Here is a 17,327-nt window from a genome sequence, read left to right on the forward strand (position 1 = left end):
GTGGATGCTGAGTTGTGACGTTCGGTGAAAACCCACCCACTGCCCATCACTCACCGGGGAACGTATCACTGGGTCATGCCTGGCTGCAGCCAGAACTTGACGTGACATCAGCGGATATCAGCTAAGGCTTCAGCCAGGTCTCGTGATACCTAGTGAGCGGTCAGCAATTGCCCCCCTCACAGGCAAAAATGACAACACAAGGTAATTAGAAAGACACTTCTCTCCACTCTTTAAATCGATGGCGGCAGTATGTATGCTAGTGGACAACTTCTTTAAGGCTGACCAGATTCCAACCTCCAAAGCTGCATCAAGGACATCTCAATCAACCAAGTGCCCTGCCCAGATGTCCGGCAAGTTCTCTGAAGCTGGTTAGGACTCCTTCACATGTCTGTGATGCAAGTACGTGTTGTATCTGTTTTTTTCACGGATACCACACATACCCATAATAACCTATGGGGTTGCTCACATGCCCATGTTTTTACACGGGCTGTGTGTCCGTGCAAACCACACGGAGATATGTCCGTTTTTTTTCGGTATCACGGATAACGGCCTATACAATTCTGTTGGTTTGTAAAAAACACGTACAGCACACGGATGGCATCCCTGTGCTGTATGTGTACTGTACATGTTTAACAATGCAAAGTATAGGGGAAGCTTTGTAATGTACTTATTGATCCATCCCTGAGAGACACTGATGGCCACACTGCTGGCAAAAACAGACACACAGATGCCACACTGATGACACCTTTAGCATTTTGTACATGTATGTGAAGGAGGCCTTACACTAATAAACCTGGCCATTTTACAAGGCTGGACATTGACTTACAATTACCTTAATTATGTAACATAGAAATTTTGTGGAAGGATAAAAACCTTTCTAAGTTTGTTATAAACTCACTTTCATCTTGTAACCACGTTGTAACCCTTCACTAGATCTTGCCATGATAATGGTGGGGTCCAATTCAAGATTGGGAACCAATGCCAGCCCTGTCATTTCCAATGACGTAAATTGTGGTTGTGTCTATCCTGCAGATGTGGATCCAGTTGTTCTACAGTGCAAGCTTCTGGTGGTTGTTCTGCTATGCAGTGGATGCTTACCTGGTGATCAGAAGGTCAGCTGGAATAAGGTAGCTCAAAGTCTTCTATTCACAATATGAACTTATCAGAGCTGTACCTAGCTGCTCAAATACAACAAGCTGTAAAAAAGGTAAAATAAGGTGAAATGATGTTCTGATATGTCCTACACTCAAAAAAAATATTTTTATTTAGTGCTAATTTTTACAGTCTTTACTAAGGTGGTATTCCTCTCAGGGAAATAATGCAGAGCAGCCTAAAGACTCACCACCGAAAACCCTGTGAGCAACACCCCTTGGCAAAGATCGTAAAAATGAGCAGTAAATAAAATGGCCCATGTAAATGGAATCATATGGCTGATTTTTTTTCTATTTTTTTTAAAACCCCATAAGACATAACACAATGTGGTGGAGGGGGACAGAAATGAAAGAAGAGCAAAAACTGTGCACTTTTTATCACCTGGTGACAAGTACGCTTTAAATGTATAAAAAAAAAAAATATATGCATCTTGTAATTTTCACACTGGCCACTTGGCCTTTTTTTCGATTCTAACTTCCTATTTGCGGAAACAACACATGTACAGGTGCATCTCAATAAATTAGAATATCATCAAAAAGTTAATTTATTTCAGTTCTTCAATGCAAAAAGTGAACCACATATATTATATAGTCATATTACAAACTGAGTGATCTATGTCAAGTGTTTATTTCTGTTAATGTTGATCATTATGGCTTACAGCCGATGAAAACACAAAAGTCATTATCTCATTAAATTAAAATAATTAACAAAAAACACCTGCAAAGGCTTCCTAACTGTTTAAAAAGGTCCCTTAGTCTGTTTCAATAGGCTCCACAATCATGGGGAAGACTGCTGACTTGACAGATGTCCAGAAGGCAGTCATTGACACACTCCACAAGTTCCCAGAGTTCTAATTTTCATTTGGAAATCAAGGTCCCAGAGTCTGGAGGAAGAGTGCAGAGGCCACAATCCAAGCTGCTGGAGGTCTAGTGTGAAGTTTCCACAATCAGTGATGGTTTGGGGAGCCATGTCATCTGCTGCTGTAGGTCCACTGTGTTTTATCAAGACCAAAGTCAGCGCAGCCGTCTACCAGGAAATTTTAGAGCACTTCATGCTTCCCTCTGCCGACAAGCTTTTTGTAGATGGAAATTTCATTCTCCAGCAGGACTTGGCACCTGTTCACACTGCCAAAAGTACTAATACCTGGTTTAAAAACAACAGTATCACTGTGCTTGATTGGCCAGCAAACTCGTCTGACCTTAACCCCATAGAGAGTCTATGGGTTATTGTCAAGAGGAAGATGAGAGACACCAGACCCAACAATGCAGATGAGCTGAAGGCTGCTATCAAAGCAACATGGGCTTCCATAACACCTCAGCAGTGCCACAGGCTGATTGCCTCCATGCGACGCCGGATTGATGCAGTAATTGATGCAAAAGGAGCCCCAACCAAGTATTGAGTGCATTTACTGAACATACATTTCAGTAGGACGACATTTTGGATTTTAAAAACATTTTTCAAGCTGGTGTTATATAGTATTCTAATTTACTGAGATAATGACTTTTGTGTTTTCATTGGCTGTAAACCATAATAATCAACATTAAAAGAAATAAACACTTGAAATACATCACTCTGTTTGTAATGACTCTATATAATATATGAGTTTCACTTTTTGTATTGAAGAACTGAAATAAATGAACTTTTTGATGATATTCCAATTTAGTGAGATGCACCTGTACATAGCCACAATGTTTAGACCCGACCCAATCTTTTGTATTGAAGTTTCCAATGAGCGTGTGCAAAGGTCGTTGTGAAGGGAAGTTTAGGAGCAAGGTCAGCTGTGACATCGTCTGTGACGGGGTATGCGGCAGAGCAAGAAGAGACCACCGGACTAAGAACGATCCAACGGGCTTTATTAAGGCGGGCAGCATACCAAATAAAAAATCCATGTTATTCCTAAGGTCCATAATAAGTCCACAATCACCAACTGGCGTGAGGTCTTGCCGCAGCTAAGAGCCCCCACTCTTCTTCCTCCAGAGATCTCCCAACACAACACCGGTCACGCATAAGTCCATTGTCTTGGGCTACCGGGAACAGCCCAAGGGTAGGATAGGAGAGGTTTCCCCCCCTCCTAGTCGATGGTTTAGTCCATGGCATGGCTCCGATGTGTCTATAATGATGTGTACTGTTAGTTCTCCCCCTGCTTAAGAGAACAATGGGGAGTCCTCTAGCGGTGTTGACACAAGCCCAAGTTAAATTATGGTTGAGGAACAAAGATCTGGGAAAGGCCATGGGTACTTACATCACATCATGACATTTTATACAGAAATGCAGGACAGGGAAAACTATGTACCATGACAATTCCTTCCCCTCCAATTTTGTGTAGGTATGAGGGACCTCTACAGGTCGCTTGTTAAGTACACACAGGCAGGGCTGACCGGACTCAGGGCTCCTCCTGCCTGGACAGTCCATCTGCATTTTGGTGTTGGCTGCCTCTTCTATACTGTACTGTAAAGTTATAGGGCTGCAGAGCCAGGCTCCATCGTAGTAAGCGTCCATTGTCCCCAGAGGCTCTGTTCAGCCAAGTGAGGGGATTGTGATCAGTAACCACAGTGAATTCTCGTCCATACAGATACGGCTTTAGCTTCCGGAGGGCCAACACTATAGCCAGACATTCTTTTTCCACAGTTGCATAGGCCACTTCTCGGTCCAGCAGTTTCCTGCTGAGGTAGGCGACGGGGTGCTCGTCCCCCGCTGCATTCACCTGGCTGAGTACAGCTCCCAATCCATAAGCAGAGGCGTCCGTCTGCACAATGAATCGCCTCTTGTAGTCCGGAGCAGCCAGAACAGGGTCACAGACCAGGGCGTCCTTCAGCCGGTTAAAAGCCTCCTCACAGGCTGGAGTCCAGATTACCAGCCTGGGCATCGTTTTCTTGGTCAGGTCGGTAAGAGGCTTGGCCACAGTGCTAAAATGAGAAACAAATTTTCGGTAGTAGCTAGCAGTGCCCAAAAAAGCCATAACTTGTTTCTTAGTTTGGGGTACAGGCCAGTCTCTAATAGCCTGGATTTTTGCAGGTTCTGGACGGAGCTTCCCTCACCCTACTCTATGCCCTAGGTACTGGACTTCACCCATCCCCAATTGACATTTATCGGGTCGAATGGTTAGGCCGGCTGCAAGAATCAGGTCAAGAATAAAGGCTACTTGATTCAGATGTTCCTCCCACGTCTGGCTGAAGACGGCGATATCATCTAAGTAGGCACAAGCAAAGTCCCCACATCCCCAGAGGATCTGATCTACCATTCTCTGGAAGGTTGCCGGGGCATTTTTCATTCCAAAAGGCATGCTTAGAAATTCATACAGACCAAAGGGGGTTATAAAAGTGGACCATCCTCTCCCTTCCTCTGTCAGAGGAATTTGCCAGTTTCCTTACTGAGATCTAAGGTAGTGACATATCGGGATCCAGCCATTCGGTCTAGAAGTTCGTCAATACGGGGCATTGGGTAAGGATCACTGACAGTATGGTCATTAAGTTGTCTGTAGTCCACACAAAATCTAGTACTCCCATCCTTCTTTGGTACTAACACCACAGGAGAGGCCCAAGGGCTATGAGAGGCCTGGATTACCCCCAGCTGTAACATCTCCTCTAGTTCGTGCTGCATGGTGTTTCGAACTGATTCAGGTACCCGGTAAGGAGCCTGTTGTATGGGACGGATACCCTGAGTGTCTACATGATGTTGGGTGACGGTGGTTCGACCTGGTTGAGATGAGAAAGCAGCCCGTCTCTGTTGAAGCACTCCCAGCATCTGGTCTTTCTGTAAGGGGTCCAGGTGATCTCCAGAGGAACCTGTTCCACAGTGGACGGGGCTCTCGTGGCTTCCACGAGATCCGGTAGGGAGTCCTCTTCCTCAGGACCGTCTTCTGAAGCTTCCGGTCGTGGTATTCCTTAATCATATTCACATGGACAGTCTTTTGTCTTAGTCCCTGATCATCTAGATCAAGAAGGTAATTGGTGTCATTTAGTTTCTTGACAACCCGGAAGGGACCCTCCCACGTGGTCTGCAGTTTATTTTGTGGATGGGGAATAATCATTAAGACCGGTTGTCCTTCTACAAACTCCCGATAGCGTGCTTTACGGTCATACCAGGTCTTCTGTCGGGATTAAGTCATATGCACATGACTCTGGGCGAAACTAGCAAGTTGAGCCAGGGTTTCTCGCAGCTTTAGGACATAAGGGACAACAGGGGCTCCTGTATCTTCAACTTGCCCCGCCGAGTATTCATTGAGCAGAGTTAAGGGTACTCGGACCTTTCTTCCATAGAGGAGTTCAAAGGGGGAAAACCCGGTGGACTCCTGAGGAACTTCCCGATAGGCAAACAAGAGATGGGGCAGGTACTTCTCCCAGTCTGAATCTCTGTCCGTGAAGGCCCTCAGCATATTCTTCAGAGTGCCGTTAAATCGTTCACAAAGTCCATTTGTTTGTGGATGATACGGTGTCGTTCGAATCGCTCGTACTCCACAGGTGCGCCACAGACGCTGGACTAGTTCTGACATGAACTGGGAGCCTTGGTCCGACAAGATCTCACTGGGAAATCCTACTCTGGTGAAAATGGTAACCAGGGCCTCGGCCACCTTGGCAGCAGAAATACTGGACAAGGCCACAGCTTCCGGATATCGGGTGGCGTAGTCCACAACAGTGAGAATGTACTGCTTTCCTGATCTACTTGGCATAGCTAGAGGCCCAATGATATCGACAGCTACTCTTTGAAATGGCTCTTCTATGATAGGGAGTGGTTGCAGAGGGGCCTTTGGGTGATCTCCGGGTCGCCCTCTACGCTGACATATATCACAAGTTCGGCAGAAATGCGCCACTGCCTGAGAAATCCCTGGCCAATAGAAAGTTTGAGTCAATCGTCTCTCGGTGCGGGTTTTGCCTTGATGGCCAGCTGTAGGGATATCATGATCAAGGTGTAGTAGGGGAATCCTGTATTTCTGAGGAACAATCATCTGTTTGTTACACGTCCAGGGCTTATCTGGGGAGGCAGCATTGGTAACCCTATACAAAAGTCCATTTTCTCGGATAATCCTTTCCCTGTTCTCCCCTAACTGCCCTGTCTCAGCTCGTGCTCTAAAACTAGCTAGGGTGGGGTCACTATCGACCTCTTGTCGAAACTGAACTCTATCCCAGGTATCACTCACATTGTCCCCACAAGAAGAATCACTCACCGGCGGTGTCGGCGGTTCTGGTGGCCTCATTTCCATGGATGAGTTGTATGCGTCCCCATCTGCTGCTCTCTTGGCTTGACTTCTGGTTACCGCACCGACGAAGTGGCAATGCAGATGTCCCACATCATTTCCTAAAAGAACGTCTGCGGGGAGGCCGCTCATCACACCGACCACGCATTGTTTGGCCCCAAAGCCATAATCCAGGGTCACTCTCGCTCTTGGAATATATCTCTGGGTGCCTCCAGCCAATTCAATGGCAATTCCTGGTCCCTTTTGAATTGCTTCTGGCTGAAGTACGCGGGGATCGGCTATGGTGAGAAAAGCCCCAGTGTCACGGAAGCCGACAACCTTTTGGCCATCCAGCACGACCTCCTGTAGATGTTTGTGCTGACGGTCAGAAGAACAGGTGGCTGGGGCTCGCACCCCATAGACTCCTGGTATGGGAGCCAGGGTATCGGAGTCACTTGGCAAGTCGTCAGGGTGAGGGTGTCTGTAGATAATGAACCGGCAAAGGCGGTCTGTAGCTGTCCTGCCTCCGAACACCTGGACATTGGAATTGCAGATGCCCAGGCTGCCCACATCTATAACATCTGTGCTCTGGGACTCTTCATCCACGTCGTAGTCCCGAAGGCGGAGCAGGAGTAATGCGAGGCACTGTCACACGAAGGTCACCATGAGTGGATAGTCTATTGGGATGGTGAGTATGGGAGGCCGAAGGACCAGGGGCCGCCATCGTCGGGGGGCTGGTAGTTCTTTTCTCGCTGAGTAGTAGTTTTTTCCATTGAGGCTTGATGGTGAGCGCCTCATCTGCTAGAGCTGCAGCTTCCTCCACCGTGGCTGGTCTCCTTTCACGCACCCATTCTCGGATCTCAGCGGGACACTTGAAGTAAAACTGCTCTTTCAAGATGACCTGGAGGAAGGCCCCCCAAGTTAAGGCCTCCTCTCCCTCCAGCCAGCGATGACATATTTGTTTGAGTCTGTGGGCATACATCTTGAAGGACACCTCCTCATCACAGGCCAAAGTACGAAACTGGGTCCTATAAGTGTCTGGGGTCACAGCGTAGTGTTCCAGAATAGTCCGTTTAATGTCTGCATACTCACAGTCCCCCCGAGGGTCCATAGCTCTATACGCTGCGGCAGCTCCACCCTCTAAGAGCCCCACCAGATGTCGGACTCGCTCCCTTTCTGGGACTTCCATTAATCGACACTGATGCTCAAAGTCCTGGAAGAAGGCCTCAATGTCACCTGCAGCCTCCTGGAACGGCTTGAAATCTTTGCGGGACACTCTGGGGAGTTCCCTCATGGTGGGTGCTGGGGTTACAGTCTGTCTGGCGCTTCTAGCTGCTTCCAAAGCTATCTGCCTCTCTAGCAATGCCATCTCCTTAGCTCCTCGCATGACCTCCATCTTATAGTTTATGGAGACCTCCTCTCCCATCATTGCCATCTCCTCCTCGTACCACACAGCCCACTGACTTTTTTGGGTATTTACCTCTGCCTGTCGCCTTTCCTCCATTGGTCGTGGAGGTGCTTCCTCAGCGTCTTCTTGCAGGCGAACTCCTTCCAAAGCCTCAGTTAGCTGCTCCTTTGAGAGTCCCTTGTAGCTGACCCCCAGTTCACGGGCCTTTGTTTGTAAGCTCACCACAGTCCAGTTCTTGTACTCTGAGGCTCTGGATCCAGCAGTTGATGGGCCGTTGTCCTCCATTCCTTCTGCTCTGATCCCACCGCTGCCAACCAGTTTGTGACGGGGTATGCGGCAGAGCAAGAAGAGACCACCGGACTAAGAACGATCCAACGGGGTTTATTAAGGCGGGCAGCATACCAAATCAAAAATCCATGTTATTCCTAAGGTCCATAATAAGTCCACAATCACCAACGGGCGTGAGGTCTTGCCGCAGCTAAGAGCTCCCACTCTTCTTCCTCCAGAGATCTCCCAACACAACACCGGTCACGCATAAGTCCATTGTCTTGGGCTACCGGGCACAGCCCAAGGGTAGGGGAGGAGAGGTTTCCCCCCTCCTAGTCGATGGTTTAGTCCATGGCATGGCTCCGATGTGTCTATAAAGATGTGTACTGTTAGTTCTCCCCCTGCTTAAGAGAACAATGGGGAGTCCTCTAGCGGTGTTGACACAAGCCCAAGTTAAATTATGGTTGAGGAACAAAGATCTGGGAAAGGCCATGGGTACTTACATCACATCATGACATTTTATACAGAAATGCAGGACAGGGAAAACTATGTACCATGACATCGTCCATTATGATTTGTTAGATCTTTTGTCATCAGTTGTGTATAAAGGTGTTATCTCTAAATTGTAAATTCTTCCTAAAAGGACAGGAAGTACAAATTTAAAAAAAAAAATAGTGGTCAATGTGAAGATCGCAATATCACTATTTTTTTTTAGTAAAGATTGTGAAATGAGAAAAACCCATTGCCAACATATAAAAAATGCATGTAACAGAACAACCTGATTTAAACAATAGGTTGCTTTTGTGATAACTTCCTTTTAAAGGTTTATTCCTTTCTCCAAGATCCTATCCCAACATGTAATATGTGTAATAATAATAATATTAGCAAATATCTCCAATTAGAAATGTATTATAGTTCTTCTGATTCACTATGTCACTTACCCCATGTGCAGGACAAGGTAGCAGCTTAGGAATCCATAGTTATGACCACTAACAGCGAACTAACTAACTGTTACTATGTGAGTGGTCGTAACCATGGATACCTAAGTTACTGCAATGCCCTGCACATGGGCTAAGCGACATAGCGAATCAGAAGAACTATACTACATTTCTAATTGGATGTATTTGCTAATATTGTTATTATTATACCTGCTACATATTGGGATAGGATCTTGGAGATGGAATACCCCTTTAAGTCTGTTGAGTAATTTTTAGGACAGAAGCAGGGCTTTGGAGTCAGTAAGCCAAACCTCCGACTCCTCAATTTCCCTGCTTCTGACTCCCGACTCCGACTCCACAGCACGGCCACACTACTGAGCATGTACATAAAGTGCATCACAGATTCATCTCAACTAAAAGCCAAGATCCTGAGATCAGGAACAGAACAGACATTTATAGGATATTTTATAACTTTCCCAAATTATTATTTACAGCACATCCTGCATTGTACTAATGAACCCAATTTATTATATATTTTAGGAGTCAGAGTTGGTCCATTTTATACCGACTCCAACTCAGACTCCGACTCTTCGACTCTGACTCTACGACTCTGACTCCACATGTTATGATCTGCAACATAAACTAAGGAAAGAATGGGAAAAGCTGTCCCTACAGTAAGACTAAGCTGAATCCCTACGATGTAGCGGGCAGCCTGTTCCTTGTGAACAGACCCGCCTTCGTCCTCGGCTAGTCTGAACGGAGACCTATAGAATAAAGGGAGGGGTCCCTAAAAGAACTAAGGACTGGGACAAAAATGGGACACCTCCTAACAGAAATTGTTGCAGAGCAAAAAGACAAACTGACAAAAAGTACTAGAGGTCCCAGAGGACCAAGCAAACTAGACAGAGATAGGTACCGAAGCACCTGGCTAGAGAGACAGGCAAAAAACACTGAAGTCCAGCAAAGCCAGAAGGGCGGATCTGGAATATATAGGCAGCTGGTCACGTGACCGCAAAACACAAGATAGCAAAAACTAACAGGAGGGTTCTAACAGTACCCCCTCTTCTATGAGGATCCTCCGGATCCTCCAGGCCCAGGCCTATCAGGAAACCTCCTGTGGAAAGCTTTAACAAGCCTAGGAGCAGAGACATCATCCGTCCTTACCCAGGAGTTGTCTTCGGAACCGAAACCCTTCCAGGAGACAAGATACTGTAATATCCCTCTATGCCATCTTGAATTCAAAATACGAGAAATTTCATATTTACCGTCTTCCACCACAGGAGGAACTGTGACAGTGGCGTCCCTATTAGAAACGTCAGCCTTTTTCAACAAAGAAACATGAAACACAGAATTAATTTTCCAGGAAGTAGGGACATCCAACCTGACAGCAGATGGGTTAACAACCTGAAGCACTTTAAATGGACCCACAAACTTAGGACCCAGTTTTTTAGAGGACAACCAAACCATGTCACCCACAGTAAACAAAACCTCTTTACGTTTCCTGTCAAAATACTCCTTGGACTTCTTGTTAGCCTCTTGCAGGTTACAGCGTACTTTAGTCCAAACTCTCTCCAAATCACCGGAAAAATTCTCCTCCTCCGGCACCGCCGACCCCAATTTGGAGAACGAACCAAAAGACGGATGTCTCCCAGTGCAACAAAAAAAAGGAGAATACCCAGCAGAGGAGGATGTATGATTGTTAAGAGCAAATTCTGCGAGAGGCAGAAACTCAGACCACACCTCTTGATTGTCCGCCACAAAACAACGCAAAAACTGTTCAACATCCTGGTTCTTTCTTTCAGTCTGTCCATTAGACTCAGGATGATAACCAGACGAAAATGACAAATGAACTCCCAACCTGTCACAAAAAGCACGCCAAAAGCAAGCCACAAACTGAGGTCCTCTATCAGAAACAATATCCGTGGGAACGCTATGGAGCTTGACAATCTCCTTAACAAACGCCTTAGCGAGTGTCTTGGTGCAGGGCAACTTAATGAATGGAACCAAATGACACATCTTACTAAAACGGTCTATGACCACCCAGATGACAGTAAAACCCTCAGACACAGGAAGATCAGTAATAAAATCCATAGAGAGAATGCGTCCAAGGCGCACTAGGAACCTCCAGAGGGCAAAGCAACCCCGCAGCAGGAGTATGTGAAGCCTTTGACCTAGCACACACAGTACACTGACGCACCCACTTGATGACTTCCTTCTGCCATCCAGGCCACCAAAAACTGCGACTGATAAGTCTCATAGTCTCTGAAACTCCTGGATGACCTGCCAACCGAGACTCATGACACTCCACAAACAAATCTCTCCTAAAGGCTCTAGGCACGAACAACCTCCCATGGGGAGTGTTAGATGGAGCATCATCTTGAGCATTCAGAATCCCATTCTCCAAATCGGAGTCCAATGCCGCCACCACAACTCCTTTCTGCAAAATGCTCTCCTCCTCCTCAGTACCGACTGTAGGAGAGAAGCTGCGAGATAAAGCATTGGCTTTAACATTCTTAGTACCAGGGATATAGGTAACAGAAAAATGAAACCGAGAAAAAAAAAGTGCCCACCTAGCTTGACGGGCATTCAAGCGCTTGGCAGCATCCAGATAGATCAAATTCTTATGATCTGTGAAAACCTGAATAGGAAATCTAGCGCCTTCCAAAAAATGACGCCAGTGTTCAAACGCAAGTTTAATAGCCAGCAACTCCCGATTTCCAACATCATAATTCAGTTTGGTTTCCGAAATTTTTTTCGAAAAGAAGGCACAAGGATGTACTCCACCCTTGTTCTCCTGAGACAAAACTGCTCTGACCCCCACTGATGAAGCATCGACCTCAACCAAAAAAGGTTTGGTCTCATCAGGCTGTATAAGGATAGGGGCAGAACTGAACCTCTCTTTGAGATACTCAAACGCTTCAATGGCTTCAGTAGTCCACTGGGTCGTATTCGCACCTTTCCTGGTGAAATCAGTTAGAGGTTTAACAATTACAGAAAAATTCTTAATGAATTTCCTGTAATAATTGGCAAAACCCAAAAACCTCTGTATAGATTTCAAACCAATAGGCCTTGGCCATTCCTGCACAGCCTGAACCTTCACAGGGTCCATCTCAAAGCCCTTGCTGGAGACAATGTAGCCCAAAAAACTAATTTTCTGCACAGCAAACTCACATTTCTCCAGCTTAGCAAAGAGTGAATTATCACTCAATAACTGCAAAACTTCACATACACTCTGCCAATGGGACTTTAAATCTGGTGAATAAATCAAAATGTCATCCAAATACACAACCACATTCTTACCAATCAAAGGTCTCAGGATGTCATTAATAAGGTTCTGAAAAAATGCAGGTGCATTGGTAAGACCGAAGGGCATCACCAGATTCTCAAAATGACCTACCGGAGTGTTAAAAGCAGTTTTCCATTCATCACCCTCCTTCACACGTAACAAATTGTATGCCCCTCGAAGATCAATTTTTGAGAACCACTTGGCCCCCACTAACTGGTTAAACAAGTCAGGAATTAACGGCAATGGCTAGGAATTGCGGACGGTAATCTTATTAATTTCACGAAAATCCAGACATGGACGTAAACCGCCGTCCTTTTTTTTAACAAAGAAGAATCCGACTGCCACTGGCGACTTGGAAGGTCTAATGTGACCAGCAGCCAGGCTAGTCTCTATGTACTCCTCCAAGGCCTTTCTTTCAGGGATAGTAAGATTAAACAAGCGACTTTTGGGAAGAGTAGCACCTGGAACAAACTCAATGGCGCAATCATAATCCCTATGAGGAGGTAAAACTTGCGACTCCTCCTCCGAAAATACCCTCCAAAAATCTTGAATAGGTACTGGTAATTCCCCTTTTTCCACAGCCGCAATGCGACCATTACAACATTTATCATAGCACTTCGGACTCCAAGACTTAATCACATTAGTAGACCAGTCCAATAAAGGATTGTGCAGTTTTAACCAAGGCAATCCTAGAACAACTGGAGAGGGCAAATTATCCAAAACAAGTCCAAAATTTCTTGGTGAACTCCATTGATAGTGAGAGGAAATGCAGCAGTCTTGTGAGTAATACATTTCAAAGGAGTGTTATCAATTGCAATCACAGAAATAGGAGATGACAAAGGTTTGGATTTCAATTTAAGTTTTTCCAAAAACCCTTTATCAATCACATTAAGTGTTGAACCACAATCCACAAATACCTGAAATTCAATCAAATCTCCCTGCAGAGTAGTACACCCAGAAAGGAACACTCCTGCAGAGCGTAAACAAGCTATACGGGCGTAACTGACCTTTTTTTTTTTTACTTAAACGACGCTCACAATACTTAATCAAATGTTCATCTTTACCACAATAAAGATACAGACCTTCGGCAAATCTCCGATCTCTTTCTTGAGAGCGGAGTGACATCGCCCCAACCTCCATTAGTTCTCCGCTGTCAGAGCAGATGTTATGGAAACTAGGACCTGAAGTTACAGGAGTTTTTACATCATTGACCCTGGACCTTATTCTCCTGTCCACACGAACAGCTAACTGCATAGCTTCCTGTAGAGTCTCAGGTGCAGGGAATGCAATTAGCAAATCCTTAACCCTTTCACTCAGACCAGCAAGAAATAAACTTTTCAGCGCCGAATCATTCCACTTAACTTCTGAAGCCCATCTCCTGAAGTGTGTGCAATAAACTTCAACATCATCTGACCCCTGATTCAAACGTCTAAGTTCTGATTCAGCAGATGAGATTCGAGGATCATCATATAATAGCCCCAGAGCAGAAAAAAAATCCTCAACAGTACTTAAACACGGATCATTAGGTTGGAGAGAAAAGGCCCAACCCTGTGGGTCTTTGCGCAAAAGTGACATAATAAAACCAATGCGCTGTGATTCATTCCCAGAGGACCTCGGTCTCAAACGAAAATATAACAAACAAGCATTTTTAAAGGAAAAAAAATCTTGCTGTTTACCATAAAAAATATCAGGCAGTCCTACCTTCGGTTCCACAAAATGCGCTCCAGGACAGCTACTCACGTGTTGCTGAAGCTCGGCCACCTCCAGAGACAATCCCTGCAGGCGTTGAGCCAACTTCTGGACTAAAACCATATTGATCCCCGAATTTCTTTCCTTTTAGTTTTTTTTTTTTGGGCTGGACTTACTGTTATGATCTGCAACATAAACTAAGGAAAGAATGGGAAAAGCTGTCCCTACAGTAAGACTAAGCTGAATCCCTATGATGTAGCGGGCAGCCTGTTCCTTGTGAACAGACCCGCCTTCGTCCTTGGCTAGTCTGAACGGAGACCTATAGAATAAAGGGAGGGGTCCCTAAAAGAAGTAAGGACTGGGACAAAAATGGGACACCTCCTAACAGAAGTTGTTGCAGAGAAAAAAGACAAACTGACAAAAAGTACTAGAGGTCCCAGAGGACCAAGCAAACTAGACAGAGATAGGCACCGAAGCACCTGGCTAGAGAGACAGGCAAAAAACACTGAAGTCCAGCAAAGCCAGAAGGGCAGAGCTGGAATATATAGGCAGCTGGTCACGTGACCGCAAAACACAAGATAGCAAAAACTAACAGGAGGGTTCTAACACCACAGTCCTGGACAAAAGGCTTTTTCAGAAGTCCTTAATCACTGTGACACTATTAGATTTTTGAAACTAGAAAATGGACAACATTGTACTCATTTTGTCATTGATCTGATTGACTATTTGCTTAAAAAGTTCCGTTAGATTTCTAGTTTTCAAAATTCGATATCTTTAAGTAAAGTGATAGCACTAGAAATCTAATATATCACAAGGGTCCATGTTAGGCTTGGAGCTAACCATTCCAATTAGCAAGGTTTAAGGCAGGGATGTCAAACTCAAATACGCAGAGGGCCAAAATTAAAATCTTGGACAAAGTCCAAACATATGAGTATCTGACCAGGAAATCCCGCGTCGCTGATTGGTCCGGCCGCGGCCAATCAGCGACGCGGGATTTCAGAAAAAGATGGCGGCCGTTAGTGGCTCATCTGCTGCACAGAGGTCAGCGGCGATGCAGCCGGGAGATGACTGGCGCTAGCCGGTCATCTCCCGGCTGCTCGCAGCAGAAGTACCCTGACCGGCTGTGCCGCTGACCTCCATGCGGCTACTGTCGGGAGATCAGCGGCTAGGGCCACTGATCTCTCGACGGCTAGTGCGAAGGGAGGACCGTGGAGCGGCGCCGCTGGTCGGGATACTTCTGCTGCGAGCAGCCGGTCATCTCCCGGCTGCTCGCAGCGGAAGTACCCGCACAGGCAGCGCCGCTCCCCGGTCCTCACTAATACGATTCGCTGATTAGTCGCGGCCACCGGCTGCGACCAATCAGCGATATTGGCGCCAAATTTAAACACCGCTCTGCTGATTAGTTGTGGCCTCCAGCCGCGACCAATCAGCGATTTTGGCGCCAAATTTAAACACCGCTCTGCTGATTGCGCCCGGTCGGCCGCATACATATTCTAGAATACCAGATGAGTTAGAATCGGGCCACCATCTAGTCAAACATAATGATGAAACTTTTCATATGGAGACAAACTTAAAAGGTTTGTCCCAAGAACAAAGTACATTTTAATTCATAGATCTTAGAATAAAATTAGCACATAATCACAAATTGGGCATACTGGAGTAATATAATATGTTATGTAAGAGCTGTAAAAAGCATATGGCCCAGTGGCCTAATTTAAATATGTAATACCAAAAGATAAAAAACCTTGAAATAAATAATATAGATCATAAAGTGTGATGCCAACAAAAGTGCCCCCAAATACAATATGATACCCCCACGGTGAATTCCTCCACAGTACCCTCCACATGCACAGTATGATGACCCTAGTGTACCCCCCCCAGCAAAGTATGGTGACCCATCACAGTATGATGCCACAATTGTAGCATAATGGGCCCCACATAGTCCTCCATCCAGAATAATGGGTCCCACATAGTCCCCCATACAGTATAATGGGCCCACATAGTCCTTCATACAGAATAATGGGCTCAACATATTCCTCTATACAGAATAATAGGCCCCACATAGTCATCCATGCAGAATAATGGGTCCCACATAGTCCTCCATACAGTATAATGTGCCCCACATAGTCGTCCATACAGAATAATTGGTCCCACATAGTCCTCCATATAGAATAATTGGTCCCACATTGTCCTCCATATAGAATAATGGGTACCACATAGTCCTCCATATAGTATAATGGGCCCCACATAGTCCTCCATACAGAATAATTCGTCCCACATAGTCCTCCATATAGAATAATGGGTACCACATAATTCTCCATAAAATATAATGGGCCCCACATAGTCCTCCATATAGAAAAATGGGCCCCACATAGTCCTCCATACAGAATAATGGACTCAACATAGTCCTCCATACAGTATAATGGGTCCCACATAGTCCTCCATATAGAATAATGGGCCCCACATAGTCCTCCATACAGTATAATGAGCCCACATAGTTCTCCATACAGTATAATGGGCCCCACATAGTCCTCCATACAGTATAATGAGCCCACATAGTCCTCCATACAGTATAATGGGCCCCATATAGTCCTCCATACAGAATAATGGGCCCCACATACTCCTTCATACCGTATAATGGGCCCCATATAGTCCACCATACAGTATAATGGGCCCCATATAGTCCTCCATATAGAATAATGGGCCCCACATAGTCCTCCATGCAGAATAATGGGCCCACATAGTCCTCCATATAGAATAATGGGCACCACATAGTCTTCCATACAGTGTAGTGGGCCCCACATAGTCCTCCATACAGTATAATGGACCCACATAGTCCTCCATAGAGTATCATGGGCCCGACATAGTCTTCCATACAAAATAATATGCCCCACATAGTCCTGCATACAGTATAATGGGCCCCACATAGTCCTCCATATAGAATAATGGGCCTCACATAGTCCTCCATACAGTATAATGGGCCCCACATAATCCTCCATACAGAATAATGGGCCCCCCTTAGTCCTCCATATAAAATAATGGGCCCCTCATAGCTCTTCATACAGTATAATGGGCCCCACATAGTCTTCCATACAGAATAATGGCCCCACATAGTCGTCCATACAGAATAATGGGCCCCACATACTCCTCCATACAGTATAATGAGCCCCATATAGTCCTCCATACAGTATAATGAGCCCCATATAGTCCTCCATACAGTATAATGGCCCCAAATAGTCCCCGGCATAGCGGGCCCTATATAATCACTCTAAGGGCCAGATTTGCCTGCAGGCCAGAGTTTGACATGTGTGGTTTAAGGGCTCCCTGGTTTTCATCCTATACAGGAATCTGGTCTTCACTGCAGGGGCCCCCAGGTTCCATCTTAGGAGTAGCTGCTGTCTCAAGTGAGAGAAA

General features: G+C 45.6%; 1 protein-coding gene across 1 annotated transcript in view; it reads left to right on the plus strand.

Moving 5' to 3' along the window:
- Nucleotides 1–17,327, plus strand: part of GPR143 (G protein-coupled receptor 143) — a 45,308-nt gene that overhangs the window by 3,946 nt on the left and 24,035 nt on the right. Inside the window, exon 3 of the mRNA XM_073667321.1 lies at nucleotides 1,033–1,127. Within this exon, the coding sequence (XP_073523422.1) occupies nucleotides 1,033–1,127 (95 nt within the window). The remainder of the gene's footprint in view (nucleotides 1–1,032; nucleotides 1,128–17,327) is intronic.

This window comes from Phyllobates terribilis, unplaced genomic scaffold (genome assembly GCF_046119375.1).
Source record: "Phyllobates terribilis strain yellow unplaced genomic scaffold, ASM4611937v1 Scaffold_2__4_contigs__length_985480577, whole genome shotgun sequence".
NCBI lineage: Eukaryota > Metazoa > Chordata > Amphibia > Anura > Dendrobatidae > Phyllobates > Phyllobates terribilis.